Source organism: Mastigoproctus giganteus, chromosome 9 (genome assembly GCF_048544385.1).
Source record: "Mastigoproctus giganteus isolate SK-2022 chromosome 9, ASM4854438v1, whole genome shotgun sequence".
In the NCBI taxonomy this organism is placed as follows: Eukaryota; Metazoa; Arthropoda; class Arachnida; order Uropygi; family Thelyphonidae; genus Mastigoproctus; species Mastigoproctus giganteus.
Genome location: NC_143583.1, coordinates 169901335 through 169922080, shown reverse-complemented (window position 1 = coordinate 169922080; position 20746 = coordinate 169901335). Strand labels below are relative to the sequence as shown.

The window sequence follows — 20746 nt, the reverse complement described above, 5'->3', positions numbered from 1 at the left end:
GTGTCATTGAACACTCCCAGCTCCTTGGCGATGTATTTTCTATAGTTCCTGGTGTTGACTACCTGATCTTGGATGGCGAGCATGAATCCTTCAATCTCGGGAAAGTGTGTCCTGCTCGTGAGCCATGCATTGGAAGCAGTTTTATCTATGTGATCTTGATGGAGATCATTATAGTGTCTGCCCACCTTTTTAGCTTCATTTGTGCTTCCTGGTTGGGGGGACTCCTCGCTTAGGTTGAGTGGGGTATACTACTTGTCTATCTTCCTTATTGCCTGCTGGAGTACTGCTATGTGAGCCGACCGGGCTAGCCGAGTGGGTAAAGTACCTGCCCGGCAACCCAAAGGTCGCGGGTTCGATTCCCGCCTCGGGCTTGGATCAAAGTACTGCAAAAACCTTGGGAGGTGCAATATGTCCACAGAAGCCGATGCGCCAACAACTACCAAATCAAAAAAAAAAAAAACTGCTATGTGTTTCTGTAAATAATCCTCCAGGTTAACTATCACTGTCTTCTGTTGCTCAATGAGGTCTATCAGGCCCCTTCCTCCTTCTTTCCGGGCAATTGTCAGTCTTTCTATTTCAGATTTCGGGTGGTGTTGGTGGCTCTTGGTCATCGCTGTCCTTGTCTTTCTCATATCCTCCAGCTTGGTGTTAGTCCAATCTATGACCCCGAAGGAGTATGTTAGCACTGAGACTGCATAGGTGTTTATGGTTTTAACTGTGTTCCCTCCATTCAGCTTTGCTTTCAGCAGGCATTTGAGTCTCTGATGGTATTTTTCGGTTAGGCAGGCCTTAATTTCCTTTGCTGTAACTGTTGAGTCTGCATCATCCCCAAGTATTTGTAGGCCTCTCCCTCTGCCATGGCTTTGATTTCTGTACCAGTCTGCAGCTGGTAGTTTCGGTTGACTAATTTTCCCTGGTGCAGATGTGGGTCTTGCATTTTCTAGACCATATTCCATCCTAATATCATTGCTGAATTCTTCGGTGATCTGGAGTAGTTGCTGGAGGTTCTTCTAGGTTCCCATGTAGAGCTTGATATCATCCATGTACATCATGTGGGTGTGGGTGAGGGTGTACAGGTTCTTCCTTCCTTCTTTGAAGTTATATCCATACTTGCTGCTGTTGAGCATGGTGGATAGTGGGTTAAGTGCTAGACAGAACCACAATCGGCTCACGGCATCTCCCTGAAAGATTCCTCTCCTGATGGGGATTCACCTGGTTGTGAAGTTTTGAACCTTAATGGTGGTACTCCATTTCGCTATCGTTTCTTCTAGGAAGTTTGTCAAAATCATATTGACTTTGTAGATGTTCAGCACCTCTATTAGCCAGCTATGAGGCACGTAGTCGACGGCTTTGTAGTAATCGATATAGGCTGTGTACATGTTGCGGCACTTCTTGTAGGCTTGTTCCATAACCGCGGCATCTATGGTTAATTGCTCCTTGCATCCTTTGCTCAACCGCTTGCATCCTTTCCGCTGTTTGGCCATTATGTTCTGGTTCTCCAAGTGGTCTGATATCTTTCTGGTTATGCAGCTGGTCAGGATCTTGTACATTGTTGGGAGGCAGGTGATTGGCCTATATTTCGCTGAGTTTTTTGTATCATCATCTTTAGGCTTCACATATGTGATTCTTTGAGTGAGAAACTTCGGGATTGTCTCTGAGTGCCTTATCATTCGGGTGAACTGCTCTGCCAGGTGCTTGTGTGTGCAACTGAGCTTCTTATACCAGTAATTGTGGACGTTATCTATTCCTGGAGTTTGCCAGTTGTGAGAGTTCTTGATCATCTGTTTTACTACTTCCCAAATCTCCCACCATCTCATTTCTTGTACTTCCTTGGTTAGGCGCCTCTGTAGCCAGGTGGGAAGGAGCAGCAGTGCGTAACACATGCTTCTTGATTAGACCGGGGTTCGAGCCCGTCACCACCAAATACGGAGGATGCGGAAAGGTCAGGGAATGACCACCGCATATCCTGGAGCAATATGGCCTTAGTTGCTAATGCTCCTAAAAAGCCAAATAACAAACAACAAACAAACAAAACAACTTTGGTTTTCTTGCATTCTAATTCTGTCCAGGGGGCTTGGCTGTTATGTCTTACTTCCCTGCTCCATATATTTCCCCAGAACTCCTCAATCATCTTCTGCTCGGGTGGGCCTTTCCCGTCTTCTCCAAGACTCCTGTAGAAGCCTCTTTGGTCCTCATCGAAGATTCAGTTGTTCATTTTCCTCTGGGAGCTCTCTTTGTATCGGCGTAGTCTATTTTTGAGTGCAAGGAGGTTCTGCTTCAGTGTGTCCAAGTACTCTCCTATTCTCTGATTTTTTGTCTCAAGTTTTCTGTGGATGCTGGCTCTTCACTTTTCCAATTAATTTCTTACTCCTATTGTCCCATTTGTACTCAGTCAATTGGCCTATCTTGACTCTTAATTCTTCTATCTTCTGCTGAAGTCTTCTTTCCCAAGCTGGCGGTTCCTTCTGTTTTCTGTTCTTCTGCTGCTGGTCTATAATTTCTCTTCCATTAACCCTCGTGGCTGCTACCGCAGCACGATACACGGCTGTGCGAATGGCCTCCAGTGTTGCACCATTGCTGTCAAGGTAATGTGGTATTATGTGCTGATTGAAGTGGTCTGTGACTCTCCCAAAGGTTCTATTCAGCCTCTGCTTCGGTATCCCGTCAGTCTTTGTGGGGTCCATTCTTTCGAATTCTGTCAGGACCTTCTTCTACTTGTCCTCTATTCTGGATATCATGACCTCTTCTCTTTCCACTTCAGCAGCTGGGATTGTATTTCTTCTTGCTCTTCCTCCTCTAGTTCGGTGGTGGTATGTTCTTCCTCCTCTGGTTCCGTATTCTTTATCCTTTGTAGTTGATCACTCATGTCCTGCTTGATTTTTTCCAAGAGTGCAGGAGCTATTAGGTTTTTCATGACAAACGGTCCTTCTCTGGTATGCTATTTGCTGTTCGGTGACCTGAATGTCCAGGAATCATTCCAGCCACTTGGCATGTAGTCTTGCCCTGTAAGTTCTCATATTGGTCTCCAGCTTCGTTATTTTGTAGTATACTTGCATAATGTACATATTCATTTCGATGCTCCACTTCATGCATTTGGGGGCCGACCGGGCTAGCTGAGTGGGTAAAGTACCTGCCCGGCAACCCAAAGGTTGCGGGTTCGATTCCCGCCTTGGGCTTGGATCAAAGTACTGCAAAAACCTTGGGAGGTGCAATATGGCCACAGAAGCCAATGCGCCAACAACTACCAAATCAAATCAAATCAAATCAACCCTTTCTGGGTGGTCATTTGCACAGGAAGCACTTCCAGTTGGTGGGGCTGGATGGTCTTGCCCTTCTCTCGTGGTGGCCATACGGGGGACAGCGACACTTGCTGCACTGTCTTCCTTGGGAGACTGTCTCTGATTTTTTGATCCGAACCCTCTGCCTAAGGCCCGAAAGTGAGTGACTTTATCCTGTGTCACAATCGATGCAGTATGATTAATATTTTTCTGCGACATCATCCATTTTTGGAGGTGGACCTGTTTAGCTTTGGCTTATGTCCAGTGGTAGTTCTCAGGAGTGATGCCAGATGGCATCACAGTCTGCCTTAGCCCCCACTCCGACCTTGGGGTAGGTCGGAGTGGGGTTCTTGGAGCAATTTCTTGGAAAGTGGCCCTTGGAGCAACTTTCATTCATGATGTTTATTTATTTATTAATTTTTATTACTATTAATTTATTTCTTATTATTATTCTAATTTATTACTGTTATTATACCGGTTTCCCAGCATGATGGAGCCACGTTCGCTTCAGCCAAGCGAATGCTGCTACATCACGTTATTATTATTATTATTATTGCTCTTATATTATTTCTTCCTGATTGGGGGTTCCACCTCGTGACTGGTATTGCTACCAAGTACACCGCGTGGTTGTTGTTATGTTTTGTGTTACTGTTGGTTGAGGAACCAACAGTAATATAATAATAATAATAATTATTATAATTATATTACTGTAAATTATAATTCTTATTATTTGATTATTGTTTTGTATTATTTCTCCCTGATTGGGGTTTCCACCTTGTGACGGGTATTGCTACCAAGTACACAGGGTGGTTGTTGTTATGTCTGGTGTTACTGTTGGTCGAGGAACTCTCTGACTATCCTACAGGTGTTTGCTGGGAGACCTATTGCTGCTAGGCTGTTATGTAGGGTCTTTGACACCATACCTGTGGTTGACACGATGATCAGGATGGTTGTTACTTGTTGCATAATTATTATTATTAATCATTTTCTTATGATTTTTATTTTTATTTGCACATTTCCCCACCCACAGAGATGCACTTTCACACAAACATAGCTGTGAACTTTCTGGATTTTTGAAGGAGAGTCCATCTTTTTCACTTGATTTGATTCCTTTTCGAAGTCACCATCATAACATAAATTTTCTTTTCTCAAAAATAAAAAAAATGAAACCACCTTAAAATCAGAACTTTTTATTTAAATATACTTCTAATTTCTGTGAATAAATTGGTAAGCAGGAGTGCATGTCTACATTGCAAAATTTAAATGAGGGATAACACCACTGTTTACTGCAACATATGACCATTTCATTATACTTGTACAATGAAACAATTAATACTGCCCTTCGGTAAAATGTGAAGGAAAGATGATGTTAAAGTTTTACAAGTTTACAAGGCATTCAAGGTATTTTCCACGTATTATAAAATCTGAAAGCTTGTGTATGTAGATTTTTCAATTTCATATCATCAGTAATGTACTGTAATCAGGCATTTGCAAACAAATAAACAAGGACAGAGCATCCCATTGTCGTGACCTTTTTTAATAAAAAAATTGTCAAATTGAAAGTAAAATTAGCATTAGTAGTGGCATATGATGAAAGAGAACAACTAGCCAAAATACAGAGGAGGAAAAATCATGCATTTCTCATTTCACCTATCCATTCCCTCCAATAGTTTGAATTTATTTAAGCTATCAACTTCCACAACAACATATGGAAGTTTGTTCTGGCAATCAATCACTCTCTGGCTAAAGACAAACTTCTCCATATCTATTCTGCAACTGTTCCTTCCTTAGTTCACATTTATGCCCCCTCATGTGTATAGTCTGAGCAAGAGAAAGAATCCCATCAGCATTGAGCTTGCTCAATTCATTCAAAGTCTTAAACACCTCAGTGAGATCGCCTTACAGGTGCCTATTCTCCAGATGCTTCAATTTTCAGAACTGAAGTTCTTTCTTGGTAAGAGCACCCCTTTGTTTCCTTTGCTAGTCTTATTCCATTCTCTGTACTTGTTCCAGCAGCTCTACATTCTTCCTGAAGTGAGGCCTCCAGACTTGTATGCAGCCAGCTCAAGATGTGGCTCAGCCATTGCCTGTCAGCATCCTTGTCTCTTTCAGCAAAATTACTGTATATCATTGACAAAACTCCATGGTTTTCTGACAGCCTGTCTACGCTGTTAAGATAATTTCATATCGTACTGTCCCCAGATCTTTTGCATTTTCCAATAATTTGAGTGTAGTAAAAATACAGTTGGTATGTTAATATGGTAATACTGCTATCCCTATGCAGTAACTTGGATTTGTCAGTGTTAAACTTCAACTTCCATTTCTCAGCCCATTGACCTAATTTTTCTACATGTTGGTGCAGTAGGTCACTCTGATTACTGTCACTAACCATCCTGTCAACTATTGTATCTTCTGCAGACTTAGACATTAAGCCTGTTATACCATCATGAATATCTTTAATAAATACAGAAAACACATGAACCCAACACCAAACCCTGGCGGGGCTCCATTAATTCACAAAGAGTAGTATCCATTGATTACCACTCTCTGTCTTTAAGCTGAGCCATCTCTTTATCCATCTCAGCAACTTGCCGTTAATGCCAAACTTCTTCAATTTGTACAGCAGTCTTTTATGGCAACAGTATCAAAAGCCTTTCTGAAATCCAAGTATATGACATTAAAATTATTTTTTGCATCCAGTCCTTTGTGAAAGGAAGATATTCGGGAAAATCTTTCGCCCTGTAAAAGTTGGGGAAGAATGGAAAATGAGGATAAATCAAGAGCTGAAGGAACTGTATGGAGAAATGTATATAGTAGGAGTGATAAAGAGCTCAAGACATAGATGGGCAAGCCACATGAATGGAGGAAAACAGATGGCCAAGGAAAACAGATGGTGTAGTGCCTTGGAGTAAGTAATTAAGTAAGTAAGTTCCTTTGTGACCACATCATAGTATCCAGTAAGATTGGTCAGACAAGATTTCCCCTTAACAAACCCATGCTGTCCAGATGGTTCTGCATTACTTCTTTACCACTGACTCTATTATTTTTCCTGGAATAGAAGTTAAGCTAACAGGTCTGTAATTACTCATGTCACCTTTTGATCCCCTTTGTGAATTGGGGATACATTTGCACATCTCCGGTTTGTGGGGACCCCTTACATTCAAAGATGCTCTCATAATTATGGCTAATGGTTTGCTTACTTCTGTCAAATTTTGTGTGAAACTGAAAAAAAGTGCAACCGATGGGTATGAATAACTGAGAATGGCATATGAAGAGTATGCCATATCACTATATCAAATGTTCCATCGACATGAGGTGTCTCCATAGCCAGGTGGGCAGAAGCAGCAGTGCGTACACACGCTTCTTGATTAGACCAGGGTTCGATCCCATGACTACCAAATACGGAGGATGAGGAAAGGTCAGGGAATGACCACTGCATATCTCCGGAGCAATATGGCCTTAGTTGCTAATGCTCATAAAAACCAAAACAACAACAACAAACAAACCATTGACATGATGTTTAGAGGGACGTGAAACATTGGAAGATGAGATAAATGCGGGATGGCTAGCAACCACTCGAACTGGTGACATTGTCCAAAGAGTGAGAACATTAATTTGTCGAGTTTGAGGTTCGTCGGCTATCTTTCAGATAGCTGACAAACTGAATTAAAATAGAGATGCTTTTCACAAAATTTTCAGTGAAGATATGCTCCATGGGTTTTGAGTGTTGAATACAACAAAACCACATGAACATGTCTGGATTTGCTAGAAAGGTTAGAAATCGATCCATGTCTAGATCAATTTCTAACAAGCCGATTGATCATTACTGGTGGCAAAAGCTGGTTTTTCCAGTATGAGCCAATTGCCAAAGTGAGGAGTGGCACACACAAAGCATCTCTACATATGAAGAAATCTTGAGTGACCAAATCAAAAGTAAAATGACGATTATGTGTTTTTTTGATTATTTAGACATCATTCATAAAGAGTTTCTGTCACAAGGACAAACAATGAACCGGAATTACTACAGGGAAATTCTCAAGCAGTTACGGAAAATAATCCTCTGTGTGCTACAGATATCAGTCAAAATTGGATCCTCCACCACAACAATTCACCATCCCCATCCTCTCGCAACCACCTTAGCTTCATCTCTGATTACTATTTGTTCCCAAAGCTGAAAAAGAAACTAAAAGAAAATCATTATGAGTCAGTAGAGATATTTCAAAAGGCTGTAACCAACACTAGAAATGAGCTGACAGATGAAGACTAGCAATCTTGCTTTAGTGACTGAAAATCCTTTGAGACATTGTGTAGCTGCAGAGGGAATTTATTTCAAGGATGAACATTGTTATTCTGCATAAAATTCAAAATAAAATTTTTTATTGATTTAATCTTATTACTTTTCTGACAGGTCTTGTGTGTATGTGTATATATATATATAAAGTCAAAGTCCGAATTGATTTTTGCTTTGAGAATCTTAGTGAAAATATTTATTATTTTGGGCTGGAGGTATTACTGATAATTAAGGCCTAATAAAAATTTTCACTATGACTCGCAAAACAAAAATCAGTCGGGACTTTGATCTAATATATCAGTGAATGTATAATGTTTAATTGTTTAATCCTACAGTTGCATTAACTCTGCATAACTGCCTCATTATCACAACTGAAAATGTAATAAAAATATAATATAGGCTTAAAAGTAGTGTTCAAGAACACACACACACACACACACACACACACACACACACACACACACACACACACACACACACACACACACACACACACACACACCTTAAGTGCATCACCCCTTAAAATTGTAATTGTCATCCGAATAATGTAAGTATATGGCAATATTTCTTACAGATTGCATCAGATAAGATTAACATGCGTAGGTAATGATGTAATATTGCATCAACTGTTACTTTAAGCTATATAAGCACACTCTGCAAGAGTTGCAGTCATTCCTTGCTTGTGTCAGGATGGCAGTTACGTGAAGTTAACACCACGAAGAAAGATTGCTGTTGTTGTTGTTTTACGCAAGGAAGGATGTTCTCCCTGTCATTTTGCTTATAGAGTGTCTTGTAATCAGTTGACAGTGAGTAGATTTCTTTCCAAACTCAAGAATACTGGTTCTGCTGATAGGAAAAAAAGGAACCTGATGCAAACGAGTCTCTACGCCAAAATAGGAGTGCGTTTTGAAGTGCGTGTGCCTTAAAAACCATAAAGCTTATTCCTCTGAGCTGAAAAGAGAATGGGAAGAACATACACTGAATGGTAGCAAGTGCGGTAACAGTCAGAAGATACCTCTACAAAAATGGACTTGTAGCCTGTTGTCATAAGGAGAAGCCCCTCCTCACACAAAAAATGAAAAGGGCCCGATTAATTTGGTGTCAAATGGATACCCTGAGCAGTGTAAATCAGTGAATTTTCTCGGATAAAAAGAAATTCAACTTGCATGGCTCTGATGGGGGACAAACAATTCACCGACGGTGGATTGTTTCTCCCCCTTCTGATAACATTTCAGACTTGGTGAAGAATACCATCCAGACTTTGGTGTTTACTGTGAAATTCCCTACCAGCCAAATGATATGGGGTGCATTTTGTATCACGGAGTAGGTCACCTGCAGTTTATAAAAGGTTCTGTAAATGCCAATGGATACCTGGCTATATTGGAAGACAAATTGCTGCCAACCATTCAGACCATTTCAACCTGCCAAGTAACTGCATCTTTCAGGATGACTCTATTTCTTGTCATCGGGCAAAAAGTGTAAGTAGGCACTTCTTTGGTTACTTTAGCTTTATTTCTGCATTAGAGGTTCGACTGTAATGTGTTTATATTTGTTACACGTGAAAAAATGGTTGTAAGAACGGTCAATATTACAACTCTTAGCTGGCCAGGAAACAGCCCGGACCTGAATCCTATAGAGAACTGTTGATATTGTGTGGAATCTGCTGTTGCCAGAAAGAAACCAAAGACCCTTCGTGAACTTCAGGAAGCCATAATTCGTGTTTGGAACCATGAACTATCAGTTGATTATCTTCAGAAATTGATCTTGTCAATGCCTCGATGGTGTGCTGCTGTCATCAGGGCCGGAAGCAGTTCAACTAAATATTAGTTTGCGTCTGGTGAACTTTTCATTTTATTTTCCATTTAAAATGATAAACTGAAGCAAATTGAGAGCTTCTGATAACATTTCAGTCATAATTGTCATGTTTACCAAAATTGTTGTATAAAGGTTGCAAATGCTCATTTTGGAATAGTTTGAGAGCACATGCCAAATATTACTTAGCTTTGCCTTAACTATTAATAAATATCTTTTGTTTATATTTTTATTTGTGATGCTAGTCATTAATGTAACATACCATCTCAAAAAAGGGTTAGAAATATGATATTCCTAGGTGATGCACATTCTTTGAACACAAGTGTGTATATATGTAATGTATTAATAACAAATGGTTGTAATGAATGGTAATGGCTTGAAAAGAATGATAATTTAAAAAATTGGGATGGTTTATGGACAATGGGGCACTGCCAGTAATAGCAGAAATACATTCAACCATAATAGAATATAGATAAGTAGATTAGAGTATGAATGGAGAAATGCTGACCACGTCAGATATAGTAATAATGGGAAAAATTAAATAGGTACCTGTAAAATAAAAGCAAAATTAAATAAAATTAAAAAAATAATAATAAATAAAATAAAATAAAAATAATACATATAATACTTAATGCTATCATCGGATAGCATCATCAAGGGTCAACAGCCAAAACCAAAGGAAATACAGCAGGAAGAATGCCTCTGTTTCTGATATGAAATATACCTAGCAAGAGGTAAAAACATAAGATGATGTATATTTCATATCCGACCCAACAGAGACCAAAACGGAAAGGAATAAAAAACCAAATCAAATCTAAAATAAAAATAAAAGTATAAGTTACGATAAAATTTAATTAAATTAAAATAGCAAGCAACCCAACAGAAAAATTTTAATTTTACTTTTACTTTTATTTTTCAAGTACCTATTTAATTTTTTCCATTGTTACTACATATGATGTGGTCAGCATTCTTCAATTCATACTCTAATCTATTTATCTATCTATATATATATAAATAAAAGAAATATTAGTTAGAGGGAAAAAAAAGTGGAAGAGTGAATAAAGATTTAAATACCACAGACAGAAGAGGAAAAATCAAGATATGCAGTAGAAAAAAAATATATAAAAATTTTTAAATATTAAATATACAACAAATAAAGCCAATTAATATGCCGGTGAATACTAAATTTTAGACTGGTGCCCACTTGTTAATGTCGAGACCAAAACAATGTGAACTACCCCATAAGAAACATAATAAACCTAAAGAAAAACCGCAAGGAACAAATAAAAACCATCCGTTATATCCATTCCCATTAGAGGGCCACTGGACAAAACCGCTGTAAATGTTACTGCATTTCGAATGTAATACAATTTACTGCAACCGGTGGAAATTCAAATGTCAATCCGCCAGCAATAAAATGCATCACAGAGGGCTGTTGCAGTAACAGAAATAACAGTAAAGCTTAAACACTTACTACAAAAATAAAGAAATGAAGTGTATGACCAGAAATATAACCAATTATACAGGGCAAAGCAAAGCAACTAACACACACTACATATATGGGGGGGGGGGAACCCAGAAATAGAATATCGCAAATGTAAGTGGCTGGATAAAGCAATAACCACAATATCCTGCATAACCTATAATAATTAATAATAATAAAAATTAGGCATAACAAAGAGAAAATTGATTCTTTATAAGGGCATCCTTGACCTCTGGGACAGATACCCACGGAATGTAGATGTGCAAATGTATGACCAATTCACAAAGGGACAGCAAAGGGCAACACGAGTAATTACAGACCATGTTAGTTTAACTTCTGTTCTGAGGAAAATAATGGAGTCAGTGGTTCAAGAACCATTCAGGATCATCTAGACAAGACTGCAGTAATAATTCAGACACAGCATGGGTTTGTTAAAGGGAAGTCTTCTCTGTCCAATTTGATTGGATGCTATGATGTGGTCACAAAGGAACTGGATGCAAAAAATAATTTTGATATCGTATACTTGGATTTCAGAAAAGCTTTTGATACTGTTGCACATGGAAGACTACTGTACAAATTGGGGCAGTATGGCATTAAGGGCAAGTTGCTATAATGGATAAAAGGATGGTTGAGTGGGAGAAGACAGATAGTGGTAATCAATGGACTGCTCTTCGTGGACTAATGTTATTAGTTGAGTCTCCCACGGTTCAGTGTTTGGTCCATTGTTGTTTTCTGTATTCATCAATGATATTGATGATGGTATATCAGGCTTAATATCCAAGTTTGTAGACGATATGAAGGTTGTCAGGGTTGTTAATGACAGTATGTTGCTGCAACAGGGGGCGCCTCCATAGCCAGGTGGGAAGGAGCAGCAGTGTGTAGCACACGCTACTTGATTAGACCGAGGTTCGAAACAGTCACCACCAAATACGGAGGATGCGGAAAGGTTAGGGAATGACCACCGCATATCCCGGAGCAATATGGCCTTAGTTGCTAATGCTCCTAAAAAACCAAATAACAACAAACAGCTGCAACAGGATCTAGAAAAGTTGAGCAGATGGGCTGAGAGGTGTCAACTGAAGTTTATCATTGACAAATGCAAAGTACTGGATGTGGGTAGAAGTAACCCCAGAGAAAGAGACCACCTGTGTGTTACTACACTTAGGGTGGTAGAAAATGAAAACGACCTGGGAGTAATTGTGCAGTTAGATATGAAGTTTTCTGTGCAATGCAGACATGCTGCCAGAGCAGGTCTTGTCAATTATATACAGGAATTTTTCTAGTAGGGAGAAGGAGGTGATTATTCCTTTGTATAAGGTAATGGCCAGGCCATGCTTTGTGTACTGCGTACAATTCTGGAGGCTTCATTTTAGGAATGATGTCAAGTTGCTATATTGAGTACAGCGAAGGGCAACAAGATTGGTGAAGGGAACAAAGGGGTGCTCTTACTAAGAAAGGTTTAAGTTCTGTAATTTGCAGCATCTGGAGACTAGGTACCTGCATGCTGAACTGAGTAAGGTATATAATGCTTTGAATAGTTTGAGCAGGCTCAATGCCTATGAGATTCTTCCTCTTGCTCAGATTATGAACCTGTGAGGGCATAAATTTAAATTGAGTAAGGACAATTGTAGAATAGATGTTTGGAAGTTTGCCTTTAGCCAATGGATTGCAGGAACAAACTTCCACCTGTTGTTGTGGAAGTTGATAGCTTAAATAAATTCAAAGACGAACTGGAGAAACTTTTGGAGCAAATGGTTATGTGAAATGGCAAAGTTTTTTTTTTTTCCTTGCTTTCTTGCATCGTATGCCTCTAGTAATGCTAATGCTATTAAAAAGAATAAAAACCCCAAACATAAGTGGCAGTATAAAGCAATATCCAACAACACATTGTGTAAACTATAAAAGAAATATAACTTGGGGGGGGGTAAGCAGAAGAGCAAAGAAATAGATAAAAAACACAGACAGAAGAGGAAAATCAAGACATATGTTAGGAAAATAAGTATAAAAATATTTAAATATTAAATATATGGCATATAAAACAAATTAATATGCCAATGTATGCTAAATCTAAATTTAGACTGGCACCCAGAAGCAAGAAAGCAGAAGAAGAGCAAAGAAACAGCAGAAGAGCAAAGAAACAGATAAAAAACACAGACAGAAGAGGAAAATCAAGACATATGTTAGGAAAATAAATATAAAAATATTTAAATATTAAATATATGGCATATAAAACAAATTAATATGCCGATGTATGCTAAATCTAAATTTAGACTGGCACCCACTTGTTAATTCCGAGGCCAAAACAATATGAAATATCGCGAAAGAGACAATGAACCTACCACTAAAGAAATTGTTTTATTTTTCTGCGCCCCCCCATGTATATATAGTGTGTGTGTGTGTGTGTGTGTGTGGTTGCTTTGCTTTGTGCTGCTCATACTGCCCTCTATTATTGGTTTATATTTCTGATGATCCACTTCATTTCTTTAATTTTGCACTGAGTGTTTAATCTTTACTTTTATTTCTGTTGCGGCATTTGAGTCTCTGTGATGTATTTTATTACTCTGGTGTGTGAGAGTTTGAGTTTCTGCCAGTTGCTGTAATTTGCATTGCGTGCAAAGTGTAGTAATATTCACAGCTGTTGTGTCCAGTAGCCCTATGATGAGAATGGATGTAACGGTTGGTTTTTATTTGTTCCTTGTGGTTTGTCTTAGTCTATTTTCTTTAGTGGTAGGTTTATGTCTCTTTTGCGATATTTCACATTGTTTTGGCCTTGGATTAACAAGTGGGCGGCAGTATAAATTTAGTTTTCATTGGTGGATTAACTGGCTTTATTTGCCCTATATTTAATATTTCAAAATTTTTATATGTATTTTCCTTAAACGTATCTTGATTTTGAAATATTACATATAGGGCGCGTACACCTATACAAATGCACACACGCGAACACACACACACACACACACACACACACACACACACACACACACACACACACACACACACACACACACACACACACACACACACAAAATTTATTTGAAAGTATTTGTACACATAATTAAACAGAAACATGTATGTAGGCACAAGCTTAAAATTTTGTGTGGCAGTCAGACTTAAAGTGGAAAATTGAAGAGGCAAATAGATTCTTGCATGTATTTTATGCCTAAAATGTTTTTTTTTTTTTTTAATTTTAAATTTTCAGGACAATATTTTTTTTTTTTGTTTTACTTACAAAATAAATGTTGTAAAAAACAGTTCATTTTTTAAATATTTAAGTTTTTAATAAAAATTAAAAAACCACATAAAGATAAATGCCTCCATTAAGAAAAGATAAAATATTGGTGCTCTTCAAGCAGAATTCAGAAGAATCTAAAACTTTTTCCAGAAATTAAAAAGGAAATCTGCACCTGTCAGGTGAATGCTACTGTGTTTGCCACAACTTGGGTGCGACCACTGCCAGGTTAAAAGAATAAGATTCATCTATATTGGATATTACAAAATGGGGAAGAGGGGAGGGTTACAAAATATAAGACATTATCTTACATTATTTATTTTATTAAATATTTCAGGAAGGAGAAACAGAACCTCGTAAATCAGCTGTTAAACTGCCACTAAGGGTGAAAATCATTCCTACCCCCCCTCGCAAGTGAGTATTACTTATTTACTTTACTTGTGCTTGTATTCAAAAAGTTAGTTTCTTGTCTGCATATTAAAATTTGTACTTTGTGTTATATTATTCCTATATATAATTTTGTTCTTTGTGTAAAATATTTTTATTTTTTGATTGCAGAGGAATGTCTAATATGTGAATATTCAGCATATGAAGTTTTGGTGTGACTGACTTGGGATTTTTGCCATATATATTTTTATAAAAACTAAGTTTCAGTTCAATGAACCATGAAGTTAATAATGAACCATGATTATTTTAATATACAAATTGATATTTCTTTTTACCTGGCACTAGTTGTACTACCAATTGTAACAAAGAAGTTAGTTACTGTATACAGTGTGTTACGTTTCAGGTGCATTAGCAAATTGTAATAATTCATAATATATAACAAAATAATATATGCCAATCCATTGACATGAAAATTTGTTACAAAGATTCCTAATATTTCTAAATAAGCATTGAGATTTTGTAATGGATCAGAGCTCCGGTTCCAAATTTATAGTAATATTCTGTGTGGGAAACTGGGTGAGGAATGCTGTGAAACTTGAATTGAACTTAGAACCATTACAGGAGACAACAGAATATACATTGAAAATTTGGTAGCAGTCCACATTTTTCTTGTCAGTTAATGCAAAAACATGCTTTCATTTATGCTGATTTTTGTGAGGAGAGAGAGTGAGGGCTGTGAAATTTGCATTAGCATGAGCAGAGACATGCGATTCAAGAATGACCTCTGAAGCCATGGTCAGGACCGGGAGTGCTGTAGCACACACTTTTTGAGTAGACTGTGGTTCCCTGACTGCTAAATACAGTTAATCTGCCAATCTGCACTGGACCAATGTGGCAGATTATGGTCCATATTCTTCAACATGAATTGTTGAGGAAGATTCCATTCTGCATTGGATTGATAATGGCTACTGCTTCCTATGGTGCAAGAGTGCAAGCTTAGGCAGTATTGGCCAAAAAAAAAAAAACACAAAACACTTCCCATTTCATCCACATTCACTCCCAATGTTTGTCTAGTTCTGCCTTGAACTTATTTAAGTTGTTGGCCTCCACTACGACAGATGGAAGTCTGTACCAGCAATCAACTACCCATTGGCTAAAGGCAAACATCTATACATCTGTTCTACAATTGTCTTTCCTCTGTTTGAGTTTATACCCCCTCAGGTTTCTAATCTGAGCAAGAGGAAAAATCCCATCAGCATTGAGCCTGCCGAAACCATTCAAGGCCTTATACACTTCAACTAGATCAGGTGCGTAGTCTCCAAATGCTGAAATTTGCAGCACTTAAGCCTTTTTTGGTAAGAGCACCCCTTTCTTCCACTCTCCAATTTTGTTGCCTTTCTCTGTACTTGTGCTAGCAACTCTATATCCTTCCTAAAATGAGATCTCCGGACCTGTATGCAGTACTTAAGGTGTTGGCTGACCATTGCTTTATAAAAAGTGATAATCACCTCCTTTTTCCTAATAGCAAAATTCCTGTATGTCGTTGACAAGACCACATGACCTGCTCTGGCAGCCTGTCTGCACTGCTCAGAAAATTTCATATCTGACACAAAATTACCCCGAGGTATTTTTCATTCTCTACTACCATTTGTGCAGTACCGCACAGTTGGTACATTTTTCTGGGGTTACTGCTACCCATGTGCAGTACTTTGCATTTGTCAATGTTAAACTTCACTTGTTACTTCTCAGCCCATCTGCTCAACTTTTCTAGAAAAGTTGCAGTAGCATATTGTGATTACTATCATTAACAACCCTGCTTTTGTATTATCTGCAAACTTTGACAGTAAGCCTGATATACCTTCATCAATTTCATTGATAATTATATTAAACAACAATGGGCCCAACACTGAACCCTGTGGGATTCCACTAATAAAATTAGTCTACAAAGAGCATTTTTCATTAATTACCACCCTCTGTCTTCTCCCACTCAACCATCCTTTTATCCATTGTAGCAATTTGCCCTCAATCCCATACTGCTCCAGATTGTACAGTAGTCTTCCATGTGCAACAGTATCAAAAGCTTTCCTGAAATCCAAGTATATGATATCAAAATTATTTTTTTGCATCCAGTTCCTTTGTGACCACATCATATTATCCAATAAAATTGGTCAGGCAAGGCTTCCCCTTAACAAACCCATGCTGTGTATGGTCTGAATTATTACTGCAATCTTGTCTAGATAATCCTGTAGTGCTAGTATAATAGTATAGTACATAATATAATATTGACAGTTAATCAGTAAATCTATTAATCTTGTTGAACTTCATTGTCAATTAAATTGTACTTTTAACTATATACATATAACAACTTAGATTACGTAACATAAATAATTAGCAAAAATAAATAATTAATACTTAACTTGATACGGAAGTTATATAAAGGGATTTTGTAGATAACACTTGATATCGAAACATAAATATAGCGTTATAACTGTGTTGGGATACAAGTTTAGGGTTTTAATTTTGTACTGAAATTGAAATTTTATTGAAATTAAATCAAAATCATGACTCAGACCAGAGCAGCAAAGCAAAAGGCTCAAGCTAATGGGAGTGCTGTGGCTCAGGGGAGATCTGAGGGGGGGGAAGTTGCCCTCTGAATCACAGCCTTTTAAAATGCACTATTTGCTTGGTGTTCATGGAGCAGTCAGGTACGGGACATGATACCGCAATGGGGGATGTCTTTGTATGCGCGCGATGCAAGGAGTGTAATGAAATCAGGCGACAACTCCACCCACAGATTACGAGTCTTATAATGGGGATTTTAATTTCCCAGATTTGAGGAAATTAAAATCCCCCATTATAAGACTGGAATTTGTGGGTTGGTCACTCACACACTAGCAAAGTTTTGTGGATTTATTGGATGATTGTTTTCTAAATCAGCATGTTCGGGAGGCAACTAGAGGGAGCAATACTCTTGATTTGATTATCAGTAGTGATTCTTCATGCATTAAGAATCTGCAGATACAGGAACCACTAGGTGGCAGTGATCACAGTGTGCTGAAGTGGGATTTACTCAAGGAAGTAACTACCATCAGGGGTAAAGGGAAGGATTATTGCTTTCGTAAAGGCGACTACTATGGTCTGAGACAGTATTTAAATTCTATACAGTGGGACCAACTGATGATGTTACCAACAGCAAACTCAAAATGGGAAGCATTCAAAGAACTTATCTTGGAAGCTACTAGGCTTTACATACCAGCTAAGAAATATTGTTCAAGGTTCAGGCCTAAATGGATGTCATATAAACTAATGAGACATATGGCAGAGAAGAAAAATGCATGGGATACATATAAATTAACATGTGACAAAGAAGCCTATGATAGATATAAGTTGGTCTGTAACCAAGTCACAAAGGAGATTAGGCAGGCAAAGGCAGACTACGAAAAATCTCTGGCAAGGGATGCAAAGAAAAACAGCAAGGAGTTCTTTACTTATGTAAACTCTAGAAGGAAGGGGATGAATCAGATTGGTCCACTTGATATCGATGGTTCAACTGTTGATGATCCTGCTCAGGATCATCAACAGTTGAGCTTATGCAGCATTAGCCAAAAAAAAAAAAAAAAAATCACACCATTCCCTCCAAATGCCTGTCCAGTTCCTCCTTAAATTTATTCAATCTATCAACTTCCACAACGACAGATGGAAGTTTGTTCCAGCAATTAACCACCCACTGGCTAAAGGCAAATTTCCGCACATCTATTCTACATCTGTCTTTTCTTAATTTGAATTTATGCCCCCTTAGGTTCGTAATCTGAACAAGTGGAAGGATCCCATCAGAATTCAGCATGCTCAACCCATTCAAGGCCTTATATACCTCAATCAGATCACCGCGCAGGTGCCTAGTCTCCAGGCACTGCAATTTGCAGAACTTAAGCCTCTCTTGGTAAGAGGATCCCTTCATTCCCCTCACCAATCTTGTTGCCCTTCTCTGTACACGCTCAAGTAAATCTACATCCTTCCTAAAATGAGGCCTCCAGACCTGTACGCAGGTTCCAAATTAATTTGAGAATCACAAGTAACTATTACAATATTAATTTTAAATCAAAAGTTATGGAAAACAATAATTTGTAAGCAGTAAATAAAGTTCCACTTAATGGCTCCTGATAAAGTTGCTCCCCCCATGTGGCTGCATATCTTCAAGCTGAGGTACAGCATTCAATTTAAGCATATCTAGGTATAACCCAGAATAGCATTTTCAGGGAAGAAACATGACCTAAAATCTGGCTGAAGGACAATGTGCACCAGAGCTTCCTCATTTTCATGTGAAAATTCCACTCGGTTTGTGCTCACAAACTGAATGAAGAGTTTCAGATCTGCTCATGTAACATTCATGGCTTTTAACTTTACCAGACAGATAAAATGTCACTTCATCACTGAAAACATTTTGCAGAAAGTGCTACCTTTATCTATGTGGTTAAGAATGTGAACAGCGAATTCCTCTTGTTTAAGTTTGTTGTGAGGGCTAATTCCTGTGGCAATTTGCACCCTGTACATTTAAGTTTCTTGCAAACCAATCCATGCAATGTTGCTTACAGTACTTGCAACTGTTAGGTTTACCTGGTAGATAGGTTTTGCAGGATTTCAGATAAACACTTCCTGCATTTCCAAAACTTTATCTGCAGATACAGTTGGCCTTCCTGCTCTCTTTCAGGTGGAGCACACTGTCAGTGCCTTGAAATTGTTTCACCCATTGCATCCTTAATTGGTTCCCTAGGTGGATCTTTCTGGAATTCATACTGAAAACATCTCTTTACGGTCACTGGAAATTTGTTGTCCCACAGCCACAACATGCATGTTACTGTATTCTGCACTATTTCCATTTTAATGCTCTACTGTTGCAGTGCTTGTTGGGGTTACAGCTGCCAACCACTTAAGAAAAAATTCATTGAGTTGTTTTGATAACTGCAGCAAACTGTTTTAAGATACCTATTACAATTAGATAAATTGTAGAATTTATGTCTTAAAGTACCGATTTAATTGACTCAAATTAATAGCATAGCTTAAGTTGCGGTACTCACCTTTTTATATAATCTGCATTTGACATGTTGAGATAGGATAAAATGGTAGTTGAGTTTAAAAATTGGAATTAATATGGATATGTTTAAATTTTGGAAACGGAGTTTAAAATATGCTCAAGGAAATAGAAGTGCACGTCTTCATCCTTGGTTGTCATGAATTAAAAGTTGAAATGATAAAGCTAGGAAAGTTAAACTGAGGAGGCCGAGAGTTGTAACGAATTGGCTTTCGTTGTTAACGTCTTCAGTTGGCGATAGTGGGAGGGAGTGAACGCATGTATTTAAAAGACTGTGTTCCCATGATGCTCTTTGATACATGTGGTAATCTCAGGTGCATGAGATTCCAAGCCGGTGAGAGGTTATAGGGTATTTTGGCATTTAATACATTAAATTTAGAATGATGACGAAACCACTCTACGATAAGAGCTTCGTACTGAAAAATTTTAAAACTAGATTTTAATTTAATGATAGGGATGGCTGAATCAACTAAGGGGGTGCAGTTGTGGGCTTGCACATGTAACGTGAGTTCTGTTCTAAAGCTATTGTAGTGGTAATATGCGCGTGTGTTTGATGTTTTTGTGGAGCCATATTTAGAGGTTGTACTACCAATGTAGCAACAGTTTTGTTGACATTTAATTAGATAAACGATATTGTTCGTGTTGCTGATTTAATATTTATGTGTCTTTATCTGAATTAAACATTGATCCCAGTATATGTTGAAATTATGAGAGTGATGTCTGTACCTGTAAATAATCGACGGAACTGTCTAGCAAGATCACTGTGGTAAGAAATATCAACATGTGTGTTATTGCGTGTAATGTGTTTGGATGGTTTGTTGATATTATTTTGGAGTGGTGATAATTTGTTGGATTAACTGAAGCAGATATTTTCTGGATATGAATTTTTCTGTAAGGTATTGGAGTTCGTTGGATAGGTCTTCTTGTGTAGAACTGTATTTGATGGCATTATAAATTTGATTATAGAGGACAGCTTTTTTTGTACTAAGTGGATGGAGCGACTCGAAATGTAAATATTTTCCGATATGGGTATTTTTTCTGTAAATTCTAATTCCGAGTTTAGTATCTGTTTTATATATGGTGAGATTAAGGAAATTAATCTGTCCATTTTCTTCAAATTGAGGGTAAATTTTAATCTGTCATGCATTGAATTATATTTAATAAAAAAGTTATC

The 20746-nt window shown here is 38.0% G+C and overlaps 1 protein-coding gene across 3 annotated transcripts in view; it reads left to right on the top strand.

Annotated features, from left to right (window-relative positions):
• The window catches only part of S1P (membrane-bound transcription factor site-1 protease), a 680544-nt gene that overhangs the window by 371683 nt on the left and 288115 nt on the right, over positions 1–20746 (top strand). For all 3 annotated transcript variants that reach the window (XM_090381734.1, XM_090381736.1, XM_090381735.1), the window contains exon 17: positions 14434–14510. In XM_090381734.1, the coding sequence (XP_090237860.1) occupies positions 14434–14510 (77 nt within the window). The remainder of the gene's footprint in view (positions 1–14433; positions 14511–20746) is intronic.